At 49.6% G+C, this 22,311-nt stretch overlaps 2 protein-coding genes across 5 annotated transcripts in view; one reads left to right on the top strand and one right to left on the bottom strand.

Moving 5' to 3' along the window:
* The first annotated feature begins 200 nt into the window (after positions 1 to 200).
* ZC3H12D (zinc finger CCCH-type containing 12D) overlaps positions 201 to 22,311 on the top strand; it is a 36,043-nt gene continuing 13,932 nt past the window's right edge. The window contains exons 1-2 of one of the 4 annotated variants that reach the window (XM_043888516.1): positions 201 to 421; positions 11,323 to 11,698. In XM_043888516.1, coding sequence (XP_043744451.1) covers positions 11,394 to 11,698 — 305 coding nt within the window. In that variant the 5' untranslated portion in view covers positions 201 to 421; positions 11,323 to 11,393. Of the gene's footprint in view, positions 422 to 492; positions 627 to 1,885; positions 2,111 to 3,196; positions 3,223 to 11,322; positions 11,699 to 22,311 lie in introns of those variants that run through there. The other 3 variants (XM_043888518.1, XM_043888517.1, XM_043888519.1) reach the window with 3 other exon arrangements.
* LOC122684423 (protein PBDC1-like) lies at positions 8,393 to 9,266 on the bottom strand. Its single transcript, XM_043888520.1, has one exon. It carries the CDS (start codon positions 9,188 to 9,190, stop codon positions 8,669 to 8,671), a length of 522 nt encoding a protein of 173 aa, XP_043744455.1. The 5' UTR covers positions 9,191 to 9,266; the 3' UTR covers positions 8,393 to 8,668.

Below are 22,311 nucleotides of genomic sequence, written 5' to 3'. Positions count from 1 at the left end.
CCTAAGAAGCATCTAGGATCAGATGCTGTTCTCAGCTGGCGGCCACCGTGGAGCAGCTGCGTCCACCGTGTCCACCGTCGAGGGCGGAGGTGGGGAGGCGGAGAGCTTACTTTCTTGTCTGCCCCAGCCCTGCCCTCACGGAGTGTGTTTTGCATGTGGTTGTTGAACTTTGATTCAGTGACTCATGCTGAGGTGCAGGCTTCATCTCCCTCCCTCATCTGATTGCTTTCTTCCTTTCCTTTAAAAGGAAAAAAAAAAAAAAAGTAAAGCAAAACTACCTTTGCAGCTGAATGTGAATGGTGAAAGGAAGTAGAGCTTCAGCCTGAAGTGACTCCCCGGGCCTCGGGGACACCTGGACAGCTGGGAGGACAGCTGAGGGGAGCAGGGTGTCCACTGCGAGGGCCCTCGACACGCCCTGCTGGTGAGTGCATGTCCCCTGGCGTGGGTCAGAGTGACAGAGCGCTGGCACACTTGCGGCCGGGGGTGGGAGGACAGAGACAGAGCCGTCGGGGAGGCGGGGGCCAGGATGGAGGGCATGCGTTCTTGGATGGGAAGCAGCCTAGCAACAATCTCATCTCCCTCAGATATCTCCCCCATCTGAGGGCTCGGTGGGGGAGAAAAAATAGGTAAGCATCTTTAATTTCCTTTGGGTGAAATCTTGCTCTATCTAGCAAAACTGTATTTAATGTCAAGAGGGCTTTTACTGGAGAAAGATTAATCAGAAGAAACGCTTCGGTTTACATAAAACCTGCCTTAAAGATGTCTTAATTTTATGAAATCAGAAGGACTAGGGTCCCAAAGAGTCGGACATGACTGAGGCGACTTAGCACGCACGCACAGAACTCTGGGGCACATCTGAAACCTGTCTTCATGCTTTTGAGAGCATCTTGTAGATGAGATGGTGACTGGTGGGTGTCTAGTTTCCTGGCAGATTGGGAATGTTTGGCAATGGCCCCAAACGCCACGTCCTCTAGAGGATGGCCCCGTGGGCTTCAAGAAGGCCTATGAGGATGTTGAAATAAGTCTTCACCTGATGGCAGTGAATGTAATCTTGGCTTATGCCCTGGGGCCATTTTAGAATGCTTGGCCATGAACTCCAAGAGGTGACCTCTTCTCCAGGGCCACATGTTGCCAAACCAGGAGTGCCAACACCTGGCAGGTGAATAGGTTGGGAGGGGCGTTGAGCGGAGGGTTTTGTTTTAAACTTTGCTTCAGAGTTGCCCTGGGGTATCGATCAGGGCTGTAAATACTTGTGTGTACACCTGAAGCAACCTACAACAGTACACAAGGGCAGGAGAAAACAAAAGGCCAGCCCAGTCCCCCCAGGCTCAGAGCAACATTACTCACAACAGCCCCCAAGTGGCAGCGATCCAAGTGTCCATGGATGAATGGAAGGATAAACAGTGTGGTTTATATGACACAGATGAACCTTGAAGACTTTAAGACAAATCAGACAAGCCAGTCCCAGAAGGATGAATACTGTACTATTTCACTTGCATGATGCAGCTAGGATCCTCAAATTCATAAAGATACAAAGTAGAACTGTGGTTACCAGAGTTGAGGTGGGGGGATGGGGAGTTAGTGTTTAATGGGGACAGAGTTCCCACTTGGGAAGATGAAAATGCTCTGACTATGAAGGGTGAGGATGGTTGCTTAATGCTGCTGAAATGCACTCTTAAAAATCGTTAAAATGGTAAATTTTATGCTATGACTCATTTGCCACAATTTTAAAAAATTATAATTCTGTTAAGGAAAAAAAAAAAAGGTCAGGCCAAAGCCACAAATCTCATGGGTTGAAGTCTTTGCCTCTCTGTGACTTCCTCAAACTCTGACAACTCCCCTGAGGGCTTCTAGATCTAAGCCGAACCAGAAAACTTCTGCAGGGACTCTGTTTAGAACCGTCCCCTCACCATGGTGGGTGACTTCCGGTGGGTGTGTGCGGGAGATTTCTCTGCAGCTGGCCAAGGCAACCTGGGAACGGACTTGGAGGTCAGGGTCCAGTGTTGAAGGCGGGCTGGCCCTGCTCTGTGGCCCCCGAGTGGCCCTGGGCAGCACCCTCTGGCAGGAACTGCCACCCTTGGGAGTCTCCCATCCAGCTGTGAGATCCTGGGTAAGTCAGCCAAACCTCAGTCTTGTCACCTGCAACCTGAGTAACTCTCCCCATGTCACAGCGACTTTGGGATTTCCCAGAGATGACACAGAAGGAGGCACCTTGTAACCAGAAAACACGGTGTGAGCCACTGATTCTCTGCAGTTCTTATTGCTCGTATTTGCTCATTCTTCAGTTTGCCGTGTGTTTTTTTCTTCCCCTAGGGGCTCTTCCAGACAGACTTTTTGGCCCAGGGCCCCTCCTTCTGGATTGACTGATGCTAAAAAACCAGATCTGACCCGCCTTGTTCCACCTGCGAGGGTCCCCCGTGCCCCTTCCCCCTTCTCCCTTTCTCTCCTGCTGGGTCGTCAGGTCCGGAGCCCACCCTCCGCAGCCTCGACACTGAGCATCGGACAGCATGCCCTGCTGACCCTTGTCAGCGTGCAGGAGACTTGGGAAGGTTTCAAAGTGTTACTAGCTATCTGTGCTGTTTGTGACTTCCAGTCAAGATTGAGGAAGAAAACCAAGATGAAATTGTTCGTACTTTCAGGTCTTAAAAATAGAATGGAAAAAGTAGCTGCCAGCAGCCCTGTGGCTCAAAGACCATCACAGCTGGTGGGGGGGGCGGTTGGGGGAGGTGGGGGGCGGGCTGTGACTTGGGGCGTCGGAGAGCAGCCCCCCACCCCAGTGTTCGCCCTTATTTAGAAATTTTAAAAGGAAATGAAGTTATTTTAGAGTCTCAGGGGGGAAAAAAGCCTCTGAAGTAGGTGAATTCTTTCAGTTAATTTTGTGTGAAAACAGCCCTCCCGGCCCACGCATACCCTGCAAAACTCCGCTCAGAAAAGGAGCTCTGTTGAAGCTTGAGGGTTCTGTGGGGTGCTGCCATGGCAGGGACCCCCCTCCCAATCCCCAGGAGAAAGGTTTTTCACTTCAAGAGTGTTCATGCTTCTGCCTTACCAGAACGCAAAGTGACAAAATAAACTCGGACTCTCCTCGTAACTGTTACGAGGTGACTCAAGAGAAGTCACCTGACCCAGTCATATTTAGACTTTTCCATTTCTGGGGTGATAAGGCATTGCTGCTATCTTGAACCACAGCTCAAAGCAAACCATTATTTGGAGCATCTACTTATGGTCAGTCTCTGCCATTTGCTAGCTGTATAGTCCTCACTCTGTACCACTCTGAACCTCAGTGTCTTCATCTGTGAGCAGGGAATACTTTTTTTAATCCACCCTGTCGACCCACCAGGGATAATGGGAAGTTTCAAGTAAGCCTCTGCAAGAAAGTGAGTGGAAACAATGAAGAAAAACGTGAATATAAAGTTTTATGTTCATGTTGTCTGTACTGTCTTTCTTTCATTTTAGTTCTCTCCCTCTTTTCTTTCTCCCACCCTCTTCTCTCAAGCTTCTTGTCTCTTTCTTCCAAATCCAAATGAGAGCTACAGTGCATGCACAAACAGCAGGGGAGAGGTGGGACGGGAGTAACTGAAGCCATCAGGTCTGGGAGGACTTCTCGGAGGAGGTGACAGTGAGATTAGGTCTGGTGGAGATGGGGCAGGGGTTCCACAGAGGGAAGAGCCCGGGGTGTGGTCTCCAGGTCTGAGACACTAGGGTCTTTTAGGGATAGCACACAGTCCCTGGTGTGAGCTGGCATACCACGTGGGTGAGTGTCGCCTTCCTCTGTGGAGATGGGGTCAAAGCTGGACCCTGGTCCGAGGAAACAATCACCCTGAAAGAAAAGAATGGTACTGGTCAGGGAGAAGGTGAGGCTGGACTAGAGGTATGTGGCCATGGAAACCAGAGAGGAATTCAGTCCTGGGTGTGATCAGTCTTGCTTCTCATGCTGAGGGGCTTTGACATATGCTCTGTACAGGATAGAGGGACATGGACATTTTGGGGGGACACAGAAGTCTTGATCAGCGACCAACTTGACTAGAGTGGTTGTGGGTGGGAGTGTGGTCAGGTGGCCCTCCCAGGATCCCTGGGGAGTTGACGATGTGGCCTGTTTCTGGCTGGGAGAGGCCAGCTCGTCCTCAGTCGTCCAGCTCTGCACAGGCCCCTCTGGCCTTGCCTTTTTCTCCTCCAATGAAGATAAGTCATTCCTCTCTTGAGTTTTAAAAGCACATTTTTCTAATAGAAAGTATTGTGCTTATCATGATGATGTATGACTTGTTGTTTACATTTTTTGTCTGTTTTCCTGAATAGACTGTAGAGAAATCAGACTGTGGATTATTTTGTCTTCATAGAACTTTGTCCCAGCACAGTGCCTGGCGCTTAGGAAGTGATCAGTAAGTGTTAGTTACATGAATGAAAGAATGAATGAATGGATGAATGAGTGAACTTGGATGGTGGTGGTGTGAGTGTAAGGGAGAGCATGATTATGGAAAATGTCAGGGAAGCAGAATTAATGACTCATTCGATGTTGAAGTGTGGGAAAGGGATGAGTCAAAGCTGACCTCATGGTTGCTTCTATGGATCTCCGGGGGATGCCGTTCAGTGAGACGGGAACTCAAGAAAAATTATTCCAGGAGGGAAGATAGTTTCAGCTTTGGGCATTTATTAAAGAAAAAGCTACTAAACTCTTCACATATATGAGGCATTATGCCAGGTGCTGGCTTCCCTGGTGGCTCAGATGGTAAAGAATCCGTCTGCAATGCGGGAGACCTGGGTTCGATCCCTGGGTTGGAAAGATCCCCTGGAGGAGGGCATGGCAACCCACTCCAGGATTCTTGCCTAGAGAATCCCCATGGACAGAGGAGCCTGGCGGGCTGCAGGCCATGGGGTCGCAAAGTGTCAGACATGACTGAGCGACCACAACACACAAGCCCAGTGCTACTGACTCTGAGACAGATGGGTCAGAATGCAGGTCACAGTCTGAGAAGCAGATGCTTGACAACTCAATATGCCGTTACAGAGGTGTGTGCACATGCCTGGGAGCTGAGATGCCCAAGTCACTCATTCTGTCAGCGAGTCAGGGATGACCACTGTGAGCGCGTTTGAGCTGAATATTTTTTTTAAGCCGAATCTTGTTTTTCACTAAACCCAAAAGATCACTCTGGGTAGACAGGACATCATATGCAGAAGTGCAATGATAAGAATATTCTGGAGTGGAGAGCAGAAAGAGCTTCAGTGTAGCTGGAGAGAAAGGGCCAGAGGGCAATTGTGGGTGAGAAGCGGACGGGGGCCTGCAATGCATCCTGACAGCTCAGTCATCTGCTCAGGAACTTGGTGTCTTTCTTAAGGTCAACACGGGGTAAGAGGGTGTTTCTAAGCAGGGGGTGACATGGTCAAACTGGTTCTGGAAACCCAGTGCTGGCTACAAATGGGAGCTGGGCCAGAAGGGATGGAGGAGGGGCCCCTAGGAGGCTGTGGCCCGCATGGGGGGTGGGATGCAGAAGGTGGGCATGGAGGCTTGGGTGGGGCTGGTGGGCAGGAGGTGGGTGTGAGAGGGGCGACGCTGAAGGAAGGAAAGACATAGGGCCTCTGCCGGGGGCCCTGGATGATATGTCTATAGGCCACCTACACGGAACCGTCTACATGGAAAAATCTGTTGAGAAGCTCTGGATTTAAGAAGAGGGTTTTTGGTTTCAGAATTCCTTTCCACTTTCACAAACTATTAAGGACCACCACCCCCATTTTGTTTATGTGGTTTATATCTATCTGTCGATATGTACTTTATTAGAAACTAAAACTATGAAATTTAAAAATAATCATTTACTTTCAAAATCAAGGTAAACCTACCATGTTAACATAAATGATGTATTTTATGAGAAAGAACTCTATTTTCCAAACCCCCAAAATTTGTAAGAAGACTGGCACTGATTTATATTTTTGCAAATCTCTTTAATATCCAGCTTAATACAAGACAGCTGGCTTCTCATATCTGCTACCATGTTCAAGCTGTTGGCAATATCACAATGATATATAGCTCCTGGGATACTTCATGGTACGCTTGTGAAAGGATGAGTGGAAGAAAAAGCAAATTACAACTTAGCCTTTATTAGGGAAATAGTTTTACCTTATACACTCCCTGGGAGGGTCTTGGGCTCCCTCTGATCCACACTTTGAGAATCACTGAAGCCGACTCAGCAAATGTTCTGAGTTCCCACAGTGCTTTACCAAACAGCACGCAGGGCGTTTATCTCACAGGCTTATAGCTGTGTGTGCCTGGTGCTTAGCAAGAAGTCTGAGCTGGAAGTGCAGTTGTGGGTTCATGGATCTAGGGGGCTGGTGGAGAGCATGAGGGGGAGGGAAGATGGCCTGGGCAGGACCTCGACTTTGAACAAGGGACCAGAAGCTAAGCAAAGAGCTGGAAAGAAGTAGGAGACCCGGGTGAAGTTGTACAACGTAAGGGAGAAGAGAGTTTCAAGAAGGAGGTGGTCCAAAATTTTTGGATTTAAAATCCCAAGTAAGGATGTGGGCCACAGAGCCAAAAGCAGCAGAGAGGCTGCCCAAGGCAAGGAGTGGAAAGATGCTGCTGGCTTTGGCAGTTAGGAGGTCACTGGTGACCTTGAGGGCAATTTTGGTATGGTAGTGATCAGTAGGCCAGGTGGGCAGCAACTGACAAGTGCTGGCTGCAGCAGAGGCCTCTCTATTCAGGGGGCAGTTCAGTCGCTCAGTCGTGTCTGAATCTTTGCAACCCCATGGACTGCAGCACACTGGGCTCCCCTGTCCATCATCAACTCCCAGGGCTTGCTCAAACTCATGTCCATTGAGTCGGTGATGCCATCCCAACCATCTCATCCTCTGTCGTCCCCTTCTCCTCCTGCCTTCAATCTTTCCCAGCATCAGGGTCTTTTCAAATGAGTCAGTTCTTTGCATCAGGTGGCCAAGGTATTGGAGTTTCAGCTTCAGCGTCAGTCCTTCCAATGAATATTCAGGGATAATTTCCTTTAGGATTGACTGGTTTGATCTCCTTGCAGTCCAAGGGACTCTCAAGAGTCTTCTCCAACACCACAGTTCAAAACCATCAATTCTTTAGCACTCAGCTTTCTTTGTAGTCCAACTCTCACATTCATACATGACTACTGGAAAAACCATAGCGTTGACTAGATGGACCTTTGTTGGTAAAGTAATGTCTCTGCTTTTTAACATGCTGTCTAGGTTGGTCATAGCTTTTCTACCAAGAGCAAGCATCTTTTAATTTCATGGCTGCAGTCACAATCAGCAGTGATTTTGGAGCCCCCCAAAATAAAGTCTGTCACTGTTTTCACTTTTTCCCCATCTGCTTGCCATGAAGTGATGGGACTGGATGCCATGGTCTTAGTTTTCTGAATGCTGAGTTTTAAGCCAACTTTTTCACTGTCTTCTTTCACTTTTATCAAGAGGCTCTTAGTTCTTCTTTGCTTTCTCCCATAAGGGTGGTGTCATCTGCATATCTGAGATTATTGATATTTCTCCCGGCAATCTTGATTCCAGCTTGTGCTTCATCCAGGCCAGCGTTTCTCATGATGTACTCTGCATATAAGTTAAATAAGCAGGGTGACAATATACGGCCTTGACGTACTCCTTTCCCGATTTGGAACCAGTCTGTTATTCCATATCCAGCTCTAACTGTTGCTTCTTGACCTGCATATAGATTTCTCAAGGGGCAGGTAAGTTGGTCTGGTATTCCCATCTCTTGAAGAATTTTCCACAAGAATTTTCTATCCAGGAGGCTGGTTGACAAATGTCTGTGACCTGCCAGCCCCAGGCATTGTGAGTTCTACTGAGGTTCTTGCATTAAGGGAGAGGCTCTGCAAGACAAGAGGAGGCCATGCTGGGAACCTAGAAGATAGTCTGTTGCAGAGGATTCCAGTAGGAGGCTAGGAAATGAAAATGAAGAACCTGTAATACTGAGAAGAAGACAGGGTGGAACGATAGATGTGTGTGAATGTGTGTTGAGCACCGTTTGTAGGGGAAACATCAAAGACCACCTGAATTTCCATCCATCATTTGGCATATGGATAAACACCATACATTCTTTCATTTGTTCATTCATTTGACAAATATGCATTGAGATTCAGCTGTGCCAGGCACTATTCTAAATATGGTGGATAGGGTGGGCAGCCAAACAGCTAAACTAGAAGGGAAAGATTTCCAAAATGAATCTTTAATAAGAAAAGCGACTTGCTGAACAATAAATCCAGTATGATACTCTTTGTGTAAAAACAACCTCCCGTAAACAGTATGTGCATGTATCTGCTAGACATGCAAGAAAATGCATAGAAAAAGTGCTAGAAGCAGACAGGAGAGGCAAGTAGGGTTTGGGGTTTGTAGGAAGAGTCTTATATCTTTTCTTTTCTTTTTTTTTTTTTTTTAAGAACCAAAAGAAATTTATTTACAAAATTTCTTACTTGACTGGTGGTGAGAACCAACAAACCATCAACTAAGACCCCACTAATAGTCTTCAAGTCAGTTCATACAAGAGAACAACCACTGCAGTTTCTGATAATTAGGCCAGAAAGGTGTCCTTCTGCATATCCTTCCACTGAAAAAGGAGATATTAATACATTTGACCATAGGGACCTGTGCAAGTAGCAACATGATACTTGTAGACTCACTTGAATCATACCTTCTAGAGTGCTGTTCCCTGACTACCTCACATAGTTGTTTCACTACTTTTGTTGATTTCTTTGTAGGCTTCTTTCTCTTTTTCTCCTTCTCTGTTGGCTCCTTTTTCTTCTTCTCTGCTGTTGGCTCCTTTGTCTCCTCCATTGCTGGCTTCTTTCTCTTCTTTGTCCTTAATACCAGTATAAACTGCTTTGTTATAACCTTCTCGATTCCGAGCAATTTCAATGGCAAAAAATTGTATCCTGGGTGCAAAGATGGTGTTTTCTTCAGTGTAGCCCTGTGAACAGTTCAGTCGCAGCAAAGTACCATAGTTGAAGTCTTCCACAATCCCATCGAACTTCAAGCAGAATGGCCTCCACTTCTCTTTAGCTGATTCTGATTTGAGTTCTTCTGGATCCAGTATATCTATCCTGAGATTCTTAAAATTTTCCCGAAACTCAGAATAGATTTGGTCATCCACTTTGGTGAGTTTCAGGAACTGTGGGTCAACTGATGAAATCAGTTTGTAGTAGATTTCAGCATGCTGCATTGCTCTCATGGCCCAAGCCATCTCGATATCAGGCCGACCACAGAGCAACGTCTCATCAACTCCTCAGTTCCACCGGTCACCTCCATGTTGCAGCCCACAAAGCCTATATCTTTTCATACCTTATACTTCTACATTGTTTCAATTTTTCATAGTCTATAGATTTTCAGGATTATCTCTGTATTTTAAAAGTTTTTTGAAAGATACAGGTCTTCGTGAGTAGAAAAGAGAGACCCAGTCTGTCCAGAGTGTTCCTTTTGACTCAGTCATATTTTTCTTGTAAATATCTGTCAGGCTGCAGCCTCCTGCCCCCAGCTACCTCAAAGGTGCAGGCCAGGAAGTGACGGTTGGGTGGAAAGAATCAAATGTGAGTTAAGACCTCGTATTTTAGAGGTTCAACACTATCTGAATTAACTGCTATGGAAAACTGTGTTGATGCACAGAGCTAAATTTCGGTCAAAGCATGTGTTTCTGGGAATAGAATTCACCAGAGGGTGTTTTCCCCCGTTTAACTCGAGGAGTTGTATTAATTTGCTATGGATGTCATAACAAAATACCACAGAGTTGGTTTTTATTTTGAGTATATATGGGCTTCCCTAGTGACTCAGATGGTAAAGAATCTGCCTGCAATGCGGGAGACCCGGGTTCAATCCCTGGGTCAGGAAGATCCCCTGGAGAAGGGCGTGGCAACCCACTCCAGTATTCTTGCCTGGAGAATTGCATGGACAGAGGAGCCTGATGGGCTATAGTCCAGGGTGTTGCAAAGAGACGGACACTACTGAGCGACTACCACTTTTAAGACCTATATATAATATGTAAACAATCGGCCCTCCATATCCTCGAATTCAACCAATTGTGGATTAAAAATATTAAAAAAAAAAAAAAGAATCCCAGAAGTTTCCTAGGCCCTGGGAGGCCTGGCCCCTCACCTGCCCTGGGCCCTGGAGAAGCCACACTGCCTCCTGTTCCCCTTCCCTGGCCTGGTGGGGCCTGACTGAGGGGCAAGACTGAGCCATGGGGGAGGGGGAATCCCTACCTGCTGCTGCTTCCTCTGTCGTCACTAACCCCCTTCTCCCCTGAACCCCTAATCATACCCAAAGAGTTCCTAAAGCCTGCGACCTGGGCCATACAAGCAAAATTTGACTTTTCCGTGTCCCAGCAACTATTTACATGGCATTACACTGTATTAGGTATTATAAGTAATGTAGAGAGGCTTTAAAGTCCTGGCGGATATGCTTAGGTTATACATAAGTACTAAGCCATTTTATATAAGGAACTTGAGCATCCATTCAGAGTTTGAGATCTTCAGTGGTCCTGGAACCTCTCCCCCAGCTGAGGGATGACTTTGTGTTCGTGGCTCGGTTGTTTCCAGCCCTTTGTGACCCCGTGGACTGTAGCCCACCAGGCTCCTCTGTCCATGGAATTCCCCAGGCAAGAATACGGGATGGGTAGACGGTCCCTTCTCCAGGGCATCCTCCAGACCCAGGGATCGAACCTGGGTTCCTGCACTGCAGGCAGATTCCTAACCGCCTGATCCACCGTTTTTAAAATTTAACATTATTGCCATCATCATCATCACCTCCTCGAAGTTCTGGTGGCTGGAAGTCTGAGATCATGGTGTTGGTGGGCTGGTTTCTTCTGAGACCCCCTCCTTAGCTGGCTATTGGCCTTTTCCCGCCACTGTATTTCCTCACTGCCTCCCTCTGTATTCATCTGTGTCCAACTGTCCAGTCACATTCCATTACGGCCGCTCCGCTGACCTCCTTTTAGCATAATCACCTCTTTAAGACATTATCTCCAAATAGTCACATGCTGAGGGGTGGGGTGGGGATAGGGCTTCAACTTGGTGGGACACAGTCCAGCCATAGCAGAGCCTCAGAAGCACTTCTGTGGCCTGGGCACGAGTGTCCCGAGCTCTGGGTGGCCTGCTCAGGCGGGTGACCCTCATGAGGGCCGGCAGTGGGGTGAAGGCCTGGGAGAGCCGGCTAGGAAAGGCAGCGAGATTGCATCTGCGGCTCGCCAGCCACACCGGCAACTGAGACTCCCCAGGGCACAAGGCCCCGATGTGACTTCCTGACAGACGGAGCGGGTGGGGAGCACGCATAATCGGCCTCCAGCGGCCCAGCAAACACCTGATGGATGCCTCTTCTCTCTAGCTCATGCCGGCGGGGCTCTGCCAGGAGGAAGCCGGCGGCAGGACCCTCGCGGGGGCCCCGGCTGGCGCAGCATGGAGCGCTCGAGCAAGATGGAGTTCTTCCAGAAGCTGGGCTACAGCCGGGAGGACGTGGTCAGGGTGCTGGGCAAGCTGGGCGCGGACGCCCTGGTCAATGACGTGCTGCAGGAGCTGATCCAGACGGGCAGCCGGCCCAGCGCACACGAGGGCAGCGCCGCACCCCTGCTCGTGCCCAGGGGCTCCTGCGGGACGCCGGACTCTGCCCAGTGCGGGCTGGGAGCGGACCCCGGAGAGGACAGCGGAGGCCCCGCCAGCTCCTTGAGACCCATAGTGATCGACGGCAGCAACGTGGCCATGAGGTAGCGTCCTTCACCCCTTCTTGGTGGTGGTTTGGTCCAAGGAGCTTTGGAGCCAGTGGGTGGGGCTCGGAACCCCCGGTTCATCCCTCAGTAGCCCGTGGCCTTAAGTCAGTCAGTTAACCGCTCTGAGCCTCACTTTTGCCATCTGTAAGGTGGGTCTACAACCTCCCTAGAAGGTAGTCCTAAGAACTGGAGCTGCCGGACATGCCTAGGGCAGTGCTGACACAGAGTAAGTGTTCAACAGAGGGCAGCTATTCTCACGTTAAGGCAGAGGGGGCTCTCGTCCCCCTTTTATCCCAGCAGGGATAAATGGTGAGGAGTCTAGAGCTGGGAGAAGGTGGCTTCTGGTCTGGAGTCTGTCCCTAACCGACCGCATGACCCTGGGAAAGCTGGGTCTCTCAAGTTTCCCCTTCTGTGACACAGGTCAAGAGACAGCTCTTTTGCTTCCCTCAAGGTTATGAGAATCAGATGGAAAATGGACTTGAACCGCCTTGAAAGCCCTCTGCTGGGGGTGGGGCGCAGTGGTGGAGGTGGTGGAGCTCCCTAGCTAGGGTTGGGGGCGGTGTTTGTGGTCCCCCGAGCTGCAGAGGCAGTAGTTACACTGGAGCGTTGGCATCTTTGTGTGATGCGGTGATGAGAGCTCCAGGCCGGGCCTCATCTTTCCTGGAGAGGTTAAGTTCTGCTGAGAGAGGGATTCTACAGCCTCACCCACACCCACCACTGGGCTCGGAGAAGCCTTTGCCCAAACAAGTGCATTACTTTACTGTTTGGCTGAGCTACAGCCCAGCCGAGGGCAGAGCCATGGGAAGCCGGTCATTCAGAGCCGCACATAGATGCACATCCCTTTCCAAAAGCTGAGCCACGGTGGGCGTGGAGAAAACCGGTGTCACCACTGCTGAATATGTCAACAGGGGATTCTTTGGCTGAGGAGCTGAGTGGTTTTCCCTGGGAATTTGGGCTCACTCTGGATTGGGTGCTGCAGGACAGAAGTTTGGAAGGGTTAACTCAAGATGGCCCAGCCTTGGGGGTGGTTCCTTACTTGTGTGTAGGGCAAGATTGTTCAAACATTCTTTCAAGTTTTAGCCACCCAGGTCTCCCTGAGCTTGATTATATCAACAGGCAATAGAGCCCTGCCCTCTCCCTGTGGCCTAGTAGCTGGTCCTCGGGTCAGGAAAGCATTCTCACACATGCTCTGTGTAGGCACCAGGTAGGCGAGCCTCTGAAATCGTGATAATTCAAGATCCCTGGAGGGAGTTAAAGGGATTTTTAAGAATTCAGTAGTTTCTGAGGGTCCTCGGAAGAAAGTCTGCTGGGTTCTGAGAGGTGGCCTGTCCTCTGTCTAGTCTGGATGAGGCATCTCTTCTTCTGGACATCAGTAGGAAGGTATCCGCTTACATTTAAAGTAAGATGGTTGTTGTTCAGTCGCTCAGTCATGTCTGACTCTTTGTGACCCATGGGCTACAGCTCACCAGGCTGTCTTTCACTGTCTCCTGGGGTCTGCTCGAACTCAAGTCGGTGATGCCATCCAACCACCTCATTAAAGCAAGAACTACCATCCCATAGCCTCCAGAATGAAAACCACAATCACAGAAGATCAACCAAAATGATCACATGGATCACAGCCTTGTGTACACTGAAACTATGAGCCATGTCATGCAGGGCCATCCAAGTCAGATGGGTCACGGTGGAGAGTTCTGACAAAATGGGGTCTGCTGAAGAAGGGAATGGCAAACTACTCTAGTATTCTTGCCTCAAGAACCCCTTGATAAAGTGAAATGATACTGTTTAAATCAAAGACCTTTTCAGCCTTAAGATTATATAAACTCTCTGATTCCAGCTCAGAAAAGCAGAGTGGCTATAGGGTGAAAAAACTACTTCAGGTACTACAGGAAAGCATTCTCTCTTTGGGGGCCAGACATTTTTTAGGAATGGTTACAATAGGGTGGTGGTGGAGCGTTTTCTATTGATGAAAGTCTCTGTTGCTGCTTGGAATTCAAATTTAAACCACGTCCTCTATTTGCATGTGACCTTGAGGTGTTCCAGGTAAATTCTGGGAACATGGGGGTTTAGTCTCACCCCACCCTCACATCCTACAGCTGTAATTGGTCTAGTTTATTCATGCTCAGTCTGTGTGGGTAACACATAGAAACCATCTCTCAGGCTTATTCTGAAGAATGTGTCAGAACATTAATTCTTTCACACTCATGCTGTCTTAAAACCACCTCAAATGCCCAGAACACGTGTATCTGTGTGTGTTCTCATTGTGTGTCTGTACATGTATGCACATATACACAAACATCCCTTCCCCTGCCCCCTGCATCCCATCAGTTAGGAAAAAATTTTCACAGCTACCACCTATGCATGGGACTTCATTGGTCCAAAGCCACATCTAGGAGAGAGTGGGTCAGACATTCAGCTCCAGCCCTGTTCCTTCTCCTGCAACAACGCCTCCTGGTCCTCCAGCCAGAGTTCAACAGGATCCCTTGACCTCAGACTTTGCCTGGTTCTCAGTTATGAAGGATAGATCCCAGTGTGGGGTGCACCTTTAGCGGGGCTAGGTGGTTGAAACCCAGTGTGGAATCTAGTTGCTATTTCTTGACCTCAAAACTCAGTTAGCCTGAAAATCCTCCTTCGCTGAGGTTTTGTAGTATCGCAGGCGTTGCCATTCTCTGCTTTTGAAGATGCTTCTGCTTCATGTGCTGTCTGGTCCTGGAAGGAGGGGGAGGAGCTTAAAAGAGGTTGGGATGCATGTTCCGTTCTGTTCTGAGCAGGCGGGAGGCGTGTCTTCTGTTGGCAGTAGCATCCTCTAGGGTGCCTGTTGCCGACTTGCTGGCTGGGGTCTGTCCTCTGAAGTCTGCCTTGGCTCACGAATAGCCTCATTTTTTCTTTTCTTTAAACATTAGCTCAGGGCTACTTTATTTTTAAAGTTTAACTTCACTTTTCAAAAAATCTCTAATTTATGTATTTTTGACTGCACTAGGTCTTTGTTGCTATGCAGGCTTTTCTCTGGTTGCAGCGAGAGGGTTTTACTTTTAGTCGCAGCGCGAGGACTCTCACTGTGGTGGCTTGTCGTGTTGGGGAGCAAGGGCTCTAGGGCTCGTGGGCTCAGTAGTTGCGATTTCCAGGCTCTAGAGCACAGGCTCAATGGTCGTGGCACACAGGCTTAGCTGCTCCGTGGCATGTGGCATCTTCCTGGACCAGGGTCAAACTCATGATTTCTGCATTGGCAGGCAGATTCTTTACCACTGAGCTATCAGGAAAGCCCCAGCCTCACTTTTCAGTCACAGTTGTTTTTTTTTCTTCTCATTTTCTTTTGGAAGTTGTGTTTCCTTAAAGATCAAAATCTATATTAGTTTCTATTGCCGCTATAATAAATTACCACACAAATGTAGTGACTTAAACAACACTAGTGTATTGTCTTGTAGTTCTGGAGGTCTGAAGTCTGGCCTGAGCCTCCCTGGGCTGAAATCAAGGTGTTGGCGGAGCTGTGTTTCCTTCTGGGAGCTCTAGGGGATGGTGTGTTTTCTTGCCTGTTTTGGTTTCTGGAAGCCATCTGCATTCCTTGGCATGCAGCCCCTTCCATCTTCCAAAGCAGCAATGGCTTGAAATGATGTACACAATGTGGAATCAGTATACATATCTGTGGTTTCCTTGGGGGAAGATCCGCAGCTTCCAGTAGATACTTAGAGGGTCTGTGACCTCCAAAACGTAAAGAACCACCAATGAAGAATGAGCAGTTGTAGGTAGTGTCATGCTTTATGGGAGGTGCTAAGCCTCTCCATTAGCTCAGAGAACGTGAGAAGGGGGTCATCTGTCCTTGCCTCTGGACATTTACATTGAGAGAAGAAGCACAGGAAAGACCTAGATGGACTTGGCCAAGGTCAACATTGACTTCATCAGACCCTGGGTTCATCCTGGTGCTCTGACCTTGCCACCACTGTAGAAGTTTCCATGGGTCCCTCTCCCCAGGTCTTCAGAATGTGTAGCCCAAGGCTATCTGTCGTGGCTGAACCCAGCCTGGGGTGGCTGCTCTCTGAAGAGTGGCAGCGAGGGTCACTGACCAAATGCTTTTTAAAAGAAGTGGGAACGTATTTGTTCTGAGCACACAATTCTGTCCAAGTCATTTCAATAGGACCATACCACCCAATTCCAAGAGTCTTCCATCTCCCCACTGTAACAACAAAAGGAGTCTGTTTGGCTCTTAAAAGTGGGAACATTCATTTCATTTATCATTTCCTAAGTGGTAGATCAACTTCAGTGAGAATTCTATCCATAAGTTGCGGGGGTGCAGGCATAAGATGGCGACCTGGGAAGCCAGACCTTATGCTTGCCCCTAGTTTTGCTTTGTTTGGGTTTCCTGGTGGCTCAGATGGTAAAGAATCTGCCTGCAAAGTGGGAGACCTGGGTTCGATCTCTGGGTTGGGAAGATCCCCTGGAGGAGGGCATGGTAACCCACTCCAGGATTCTTGCCAGGAGAATCTCATGGAGAGAGGTGCCTGGCAGTCTACAGTCCATGGAGTTGCAAAGAGTTGGACACGACTGAGCAACTAAGCGGATTTACCAAATCCCTTGTATTTCGCGTAGGAAACCAGGGAGGTCAGAAGCAGGCAGAAGAACATGGGGCTTAGAGTCTGAAGACCTGAGTTCTGGCCTCTAACCTGTGTGTAAGTGTGTGTGTGCTCAGTCGTGTCCGACTCGTTGCAACCCCACGGACTGTAGCCCCCCTAGTTCCTCTGTCCATGGAATTTTCCAGGCAAGAATATGGAAATGCATTGCCACTTCCTACTCCAGGGGATTTTCATGACCCACCGATCAAACCTGTGTCTTCTGCATCGCCTATATTAGCAGACAGATTCTTTACCTCTAGCACCACCTGGGAAGACCTCTAGCCTAGGACTGCCCAATAGAGATCCCTGTGAAAATGGGATGTTCTGTGCCTGCACTGTGCATTGTGGTGGCCACTTGCAGCACAGGGTGACCTCACGCTGGAAATGTGGCTGGTGTGGCAGAGGAGCTGCACTTCCAATTTTATCTCTTTTGAATTCACTTAAAGGGTGAATAGCCACATGTGGTGAGTGGTATGGTACATAACGGCTGGTATAGCTCCAGTTTCTCATCTTACCCACTGTGTGACCTCCTCGTGAGTCATATGACATTTCTGAGCCCTGTTTATTACAATGAAGTGGCTGCGCTGAGTAATAATGGTCTCAAGTAGCTTTTCATTTCTGACATTCTAGGATTCAGGTGATTATTTTATGCGTGCATGAAAGAAATAAAGGCTTTTTCTTATAAAGGAAGTTCTCTTTTTCAGCAGAGGTTCAGAGAGAGTAAGTAACATGTCCAAGGTCACAGAGAAGTAAGTGCCAGGCTCAGGATTCAGTGGTCTTTCCATTTCCTCCAGCATCGGCTATATTTGGGCCGCAAATTCTGTACTATCTTTGGTCTTAGGGCGGGCTACCCTGGGACCAGAGCCTGCCCGTGTTCCACTGAGCTCTCCCCAGGCGTGATGAGGCCCACAGCGCCCAGGCAGGAGGTGCTGTGTCTCACTCCTTCCCCAGGGGCCAGCACGCCCCTCTTGGGGCTCCTAGCCTGTTGGAAGCCCACAGAAGGTCACAGGTGCATCTCATGGTGGCTCTGCCTGACCAGAAGCACAGAGACTGGTTTCCAGGCACAATCTCTACACCTTCAGGGGGGTGTACCTGGGTGTGTGCACATGTGTGTACGTACAGGAGACAGGGAGATGTGAGCTGAGCCCTGGAGTTGCTGTACGCTTGGCCTTTGGGAAAAGGCCCAGCAGGTTTTAAAAAGATGCCATTAAAAAAAAGTGACCATTGAAAGCCTGTGACCAGCTGCACCATGGTGTTCAGGAAGAGCATTAATTCTTGCTGCCAACTCTTGTCAGCATTTTTCTTTTCTGGCAAACTCAAAAATACCCACACATGTGCTCACAAGTACAAGTGGTGAACGCTCTGTAGGCAAATGTAGAAAGGAGCCATCTGAGGGCCGTCAGCTTGGGGAAAAACCACCTGGTATTTCCCATCCTTTTACTGGCCTTGACAAGGGTTTCATCTGAATGTGTCCTTGCCTTGGGTTGTACAGGATTTTTTCGTTTAACTTGTTGTTGTTGACCTTTTTAAACTCTTAAAAACCTTAACAGGCTCTGGCATATGGTGGAGAAACGAATCTTCAGTGATGACAGGGCTCAGATTGGCAATGGAGATTTTCACCAAGGGCTACCGATGGGGTGGTGGGGGGCACACTCCTGGGCAGGGGATCCGACCTGGTTTTCAGCCTCTGAGTAGACTCTGACCAGGTTGACCTTGGGTTCCTAAGTCTGCACCCATTTCTCCTATTATGAGATAAGGGAGCACCCTCTCTCAGAAGTCACCCCCCCCCAGATCTGAGCTGGGGAGAGATTTCCTGGTGAAATGGCTATAATCTCCAGCTTCAGAGTGTTTGCAATTTAACCCCAAATAAGAAACACGATTCAGTCACTGTTACGCCTTTATATCTCACACCGCAAAGGACTCACTGCTTAACTTTTCCTTTCATCCCACCCCAAAACCACCGCCTCACTCTTCACAGGACTGTCTTGTGAGCTGCTAATTTCTGCAGAGATTTTTTGGGCAACAGTTAATGATACAGAAGTGTTCAGTTGGATTGGCAGTTACTGTAGATGGCTACACGCTAATGGGCGGGTGCCCCCAGCACATTTGTCACACAGGCAGAATTTGCCCTGGGCACCAGCCCGCTTCCCTCACCACCTCCCTTTATTCAAAACCTACCACTCCTCTCACCTTTCCCAGGGCCCGCTGCTCAGCTTGCTGCCTGATGAACTGGTTCTCGCTGAATGTTAATAAGCGCCAGGGTCCCGCCCTCAGCTTGAGCATTTTACCAGCTGGTAATTTTTGTGCTGTCTGGACCCCAGGGGTGGAGACTGGAGAGGGGCAGGAATAAAGGGGGAAAAAATGGAGACGGGGTCGGGGGAAGAGTTTGCAGCCCAACAGATCAGGCTGTGAGGTCAGCTGCAAGATCAGTGAGCTGGGCACACGGCTTTGCTTTAGTTTCCTCAAGGGTGAAATGGGGCCACCATCACGTCCTCAAGGGTTCCTTGCAGTGGTTGAATCAGGTGCATGTGCAAAGTGGCCAGGTACGCAGACTCTGTTAGAAATGAGCTCTGAGAGGCGGGGGCAGGTCCGTTCGTTCGCTGCTCCCCAGGCCCCCAAGCACAGTGCCCCATTGATGGAAATGCTTGCTCACACCTGGATGCTGAGTGAGTGGAGGAGACACACAGGGGGAGGGTGCCTCTGGCTTACGTCCCTCCCTCTGAATGCAGGGCCTGGGCTCCCAGGGTGACCACTGAGCTTTATTACCAGAGCTCTGCCGGCTCCCATGTGGCGAGCAGGTCTTCCCTGCTGTGGCATCAATCCTTCCATTGCCCAGGGTGTTCTGTGGCCAGATCTAGGGCAGCCATGATGGGGTTGGTTTAGGAAAAAAAAAACCCACATAGTAAGGACTGAACAATAGATAATCTTCACATTTCAAGAGACCAGAAGGCTCTTGAATTTGGGGTAGGGTCTGTGCAAGAACGGGAATGAATGAATGAATCCTGAATGAAAATCCTCCATTCCAGAGAGGGCCAGTGCCTGACCTCCCTGAGCCTGGAATTCCAGCTGGAAGAGAAGGCGCTTCTTAGGGAGAAGGGGAAGGTCCTGGCTGCACTGATGGACAGACAAGTACCTCCTCCATCCTTGCCTTGGCCTAGCTGGCCTAAGTGGTACTTAACCTGATCTTCAGAGATTCTTAGTTGGAGTCTTGTGTCCGAGAAGCTGTGGGGCCAGTTTTTGCTGCGTGAAGCTGTTGTGGCTCCATTCCTTAGCTCTTCTCTTCCTGAATTCCTGAACCTCCAACCCCCTCCTGCCTCCAGCCGGGGCCACTGCAGGCTGAGGTCCTGTCCAGAGTCACTGAACTGGTCACACCTCTCATCTTTGTCCCCTCACAGGCACTGGGTTCACTTTGCCCCCATCCCTGCCCCAAATCACACACCCATCGAAGGCATCAGGGATGGAAAGCTGGCATTTGAACAGTTGAACAGATACGTAGACGTAGTCACAGAAAAGACAACAACCAAGGAAAAACTGCAGGGACTTCTCTGGCGGTCGGGTGGTTAAGGCTCCACGCTCCCAAATGCACAGTTTCCATCCTTGGTCGGGGAACTAAGATCCCCCACCCCACATGGCATGCCATAGAAACAAATTTTAAAGAATTGTGAAAAAAAAAAAAAAGAATTGTGCAACGATTTGTCTTCCTGAGAAATGACTGAGGGTAGACATCGCTGCAGGGCTTCCCCAGTGACTCTGGTAAAGAACCTGCCTGCAGTGAAGAAGACGCAAGAGACATGGGTTCGATCCCTGGGTTGGGAAGATCCCCTGGAGGAGGGCATGGCAACCCACTCCAGTATTCATGCCTGGAGAATCCCATGGACAGAGGAATCTGACGGACTACAGTCTGTGGGGTTGCAAAGAGTCAGACGTGACTGAAGCGACCAAGCACGCATGCGCAGACTTTGCTGTAGCCAAGAGATACCTGTGCTGGGGGGCAAGGTGGGAGTGTGGGTGTCATCAAATGTTCACATCACTGCTGCAGCTGCTTAGAACATAGACTTTATTTCCTGCGATACCTGAAATCTCTTCACCACCTTTTAGGAACCAGGAGGGAGCAAGCTTCACACTTGCCCATGTGTGGTGGCTCAGCCTCTTCTGTCTTCTGGACGACTCCAGCTTTGTGCTTCCTCTCCCTTCTCCCGCTCCTCTCCCAAATGGCAGCTGGAAGCTTCTGAGACCTGGTGCTGGCTGGGAGAAAGGTCTGGGACCCTCACTGGACCCTGCTGCAGAGTGACTGGGCTGGCCAGGCTTCTGGAACGGTCAACAGAGGGACGTGGGTCCTGTTTGGCCTTTGGGGGAGCCATGCTGGCTTTACGACTGTCCCCCTGTGCGGTGCTAATCCACTTCAGTCGTGTCCGACTCTTTGCGACCCCGTGGACTGCAGCCCGCCAGGCTCCTCTGTCCATGGGCATCTCCAGGCAAGAATACTGGAGTGTATTGCCATGGCCCCCTCCAGGGGATCTTCCCAACCTGGGAATCAAACCAGTGACTCTTATGTCTCCTGCATTGGCAGGTGGGTTTTGTTTTTTTTTTTTTTACTGCTAGTGCCTCCCGGGATCCCCCCTGTTCGTCCACTCCCAGGCCACACACCATCCTCCAGGGGAAGCAGGGAATCCAGGGGTGTTGCCTCAGGCTCACCTAGATGCCACTTTTCTTCACGACGGCCCTGCAGTCCTGGGGGATGCTGCATCCGCTGAAACCAGGATTTCTCTGAGAGGCTTGTGACTTGCGCAGGTTGTGCCAAGAGACAAGCCTTCAGCCTCTTGTTCACACCTGTCCCAGTGTTTCCAACCTCTTCAGCCCCTCATGGCTCAGTGGGTGGGGTAGGCCTGGGGGTTGTGAGGTAAGGACCCTGTGAATGGCCTCCACATTCTTCCTCCATCTCCTTTCTTTTTTCAATTTCTGCTGGGGCGGAAGGGGCTAGCTTTCCACTTCCTCTTCCTTTTTTTCCACGGATGGCCCCATTGATATTTTTCTGCTTACTGTTTGCAGAAGCCTTACAGTCTAGCCTCAACGGCCAAAGGGCTATTGCCCTAAGCTGGAAGACCCTATGGACCTAGGGGTTGAGGCCTGGTCCCTGATACGTCCCTGGGGTGTAGAGTCCTCTTGAATCTCCACAAAGCCTGGCTTCCAACACTAGTGATGAGCATTTCCAGACTCCCCTTTTCTCTTGACAAACCCTGACCCCTCCTAACCCTCTCTGAGGAAACAGCAGAAGGAGCCACACACCAGCAAAAGCACAGATATGAGGATTTATGTGCTGGCCTTGCTTGGATGTGGAGAGGATGCGAGAGTCGTGGGGACCCTGACTCTCTGAGCACCCAGCCGCGCCCCCTCCCACCTCCCCACCTCCCCACCTTCCCTTCACTCACTCCACACGCTCCAGCGACACTGTCCTCTTTTTGGTCCCTGGACGCGCAAACCTTTCCTACATCAGGGTCCTTCCAGCCAACCCTTCTGGACTGCTTCTCCTCCAGCTGCATACAAGACCTGCTTCTTCTCAGTCATTCATTCCTTCGACATGTTCTTACTGAACCCTTATCAATGATCAGGCACCGCTGTGTTAGGTGCTGGGAATTGATGGGCAGCAACAGGAACCTATGATCTGGAAATGCATGCATGCATGCTAAATTGCTTCAGTTGTGTCTGACTCTGTGACCCTATTGGACTGTAGGGTTCCATGGAATTCCTCTGTCCATGGGATTCTCCAGGCAAAGATACTGGAGTGGGTTGCCACGCCCTCCTCCAGGGGACCTTCCCGACTCAGGGATGAAACCAGAGTCTCTTATGTCTCTTGCCTTGGCAAGTGGGTTCTTTACCACTAGTGCCACCTGGGAAGCCCATGATCTAGAAAGGGAGGGGGTGCGATTCATCCCGTGGGTGGTAAGTAAGTGCAGGAAGGACCAGGACGTGACCTTGCTGTGAAGACTCGTAACAGGGGAATCTGCT

The sequence above is a fragment of the Cervus elaphus genome, chromosome 26, assembly GCF_910594005.1.
Source record: "Cervus elaphus chromosome 26, mCerEla1.1, whole genome shotgun sequence".
NCBI lineage: Eukaryota > Metazoa > Chordata > Mammalia > Artiodactyla > Cervidae > Cervus > Cervus elaphus.
This window is presented reverse-complemented; position numbering and strand designations above follow the sequence as displayed.

Coding starts and splice junctions, on each gene's coding strand:
- LOC122684423 (XM_043888520.1), bottom strand. CDS start 9,190: ATGGCTTGGGCCATGAGAGCAATGCAGCATGCTGAAATCTACTACAAA.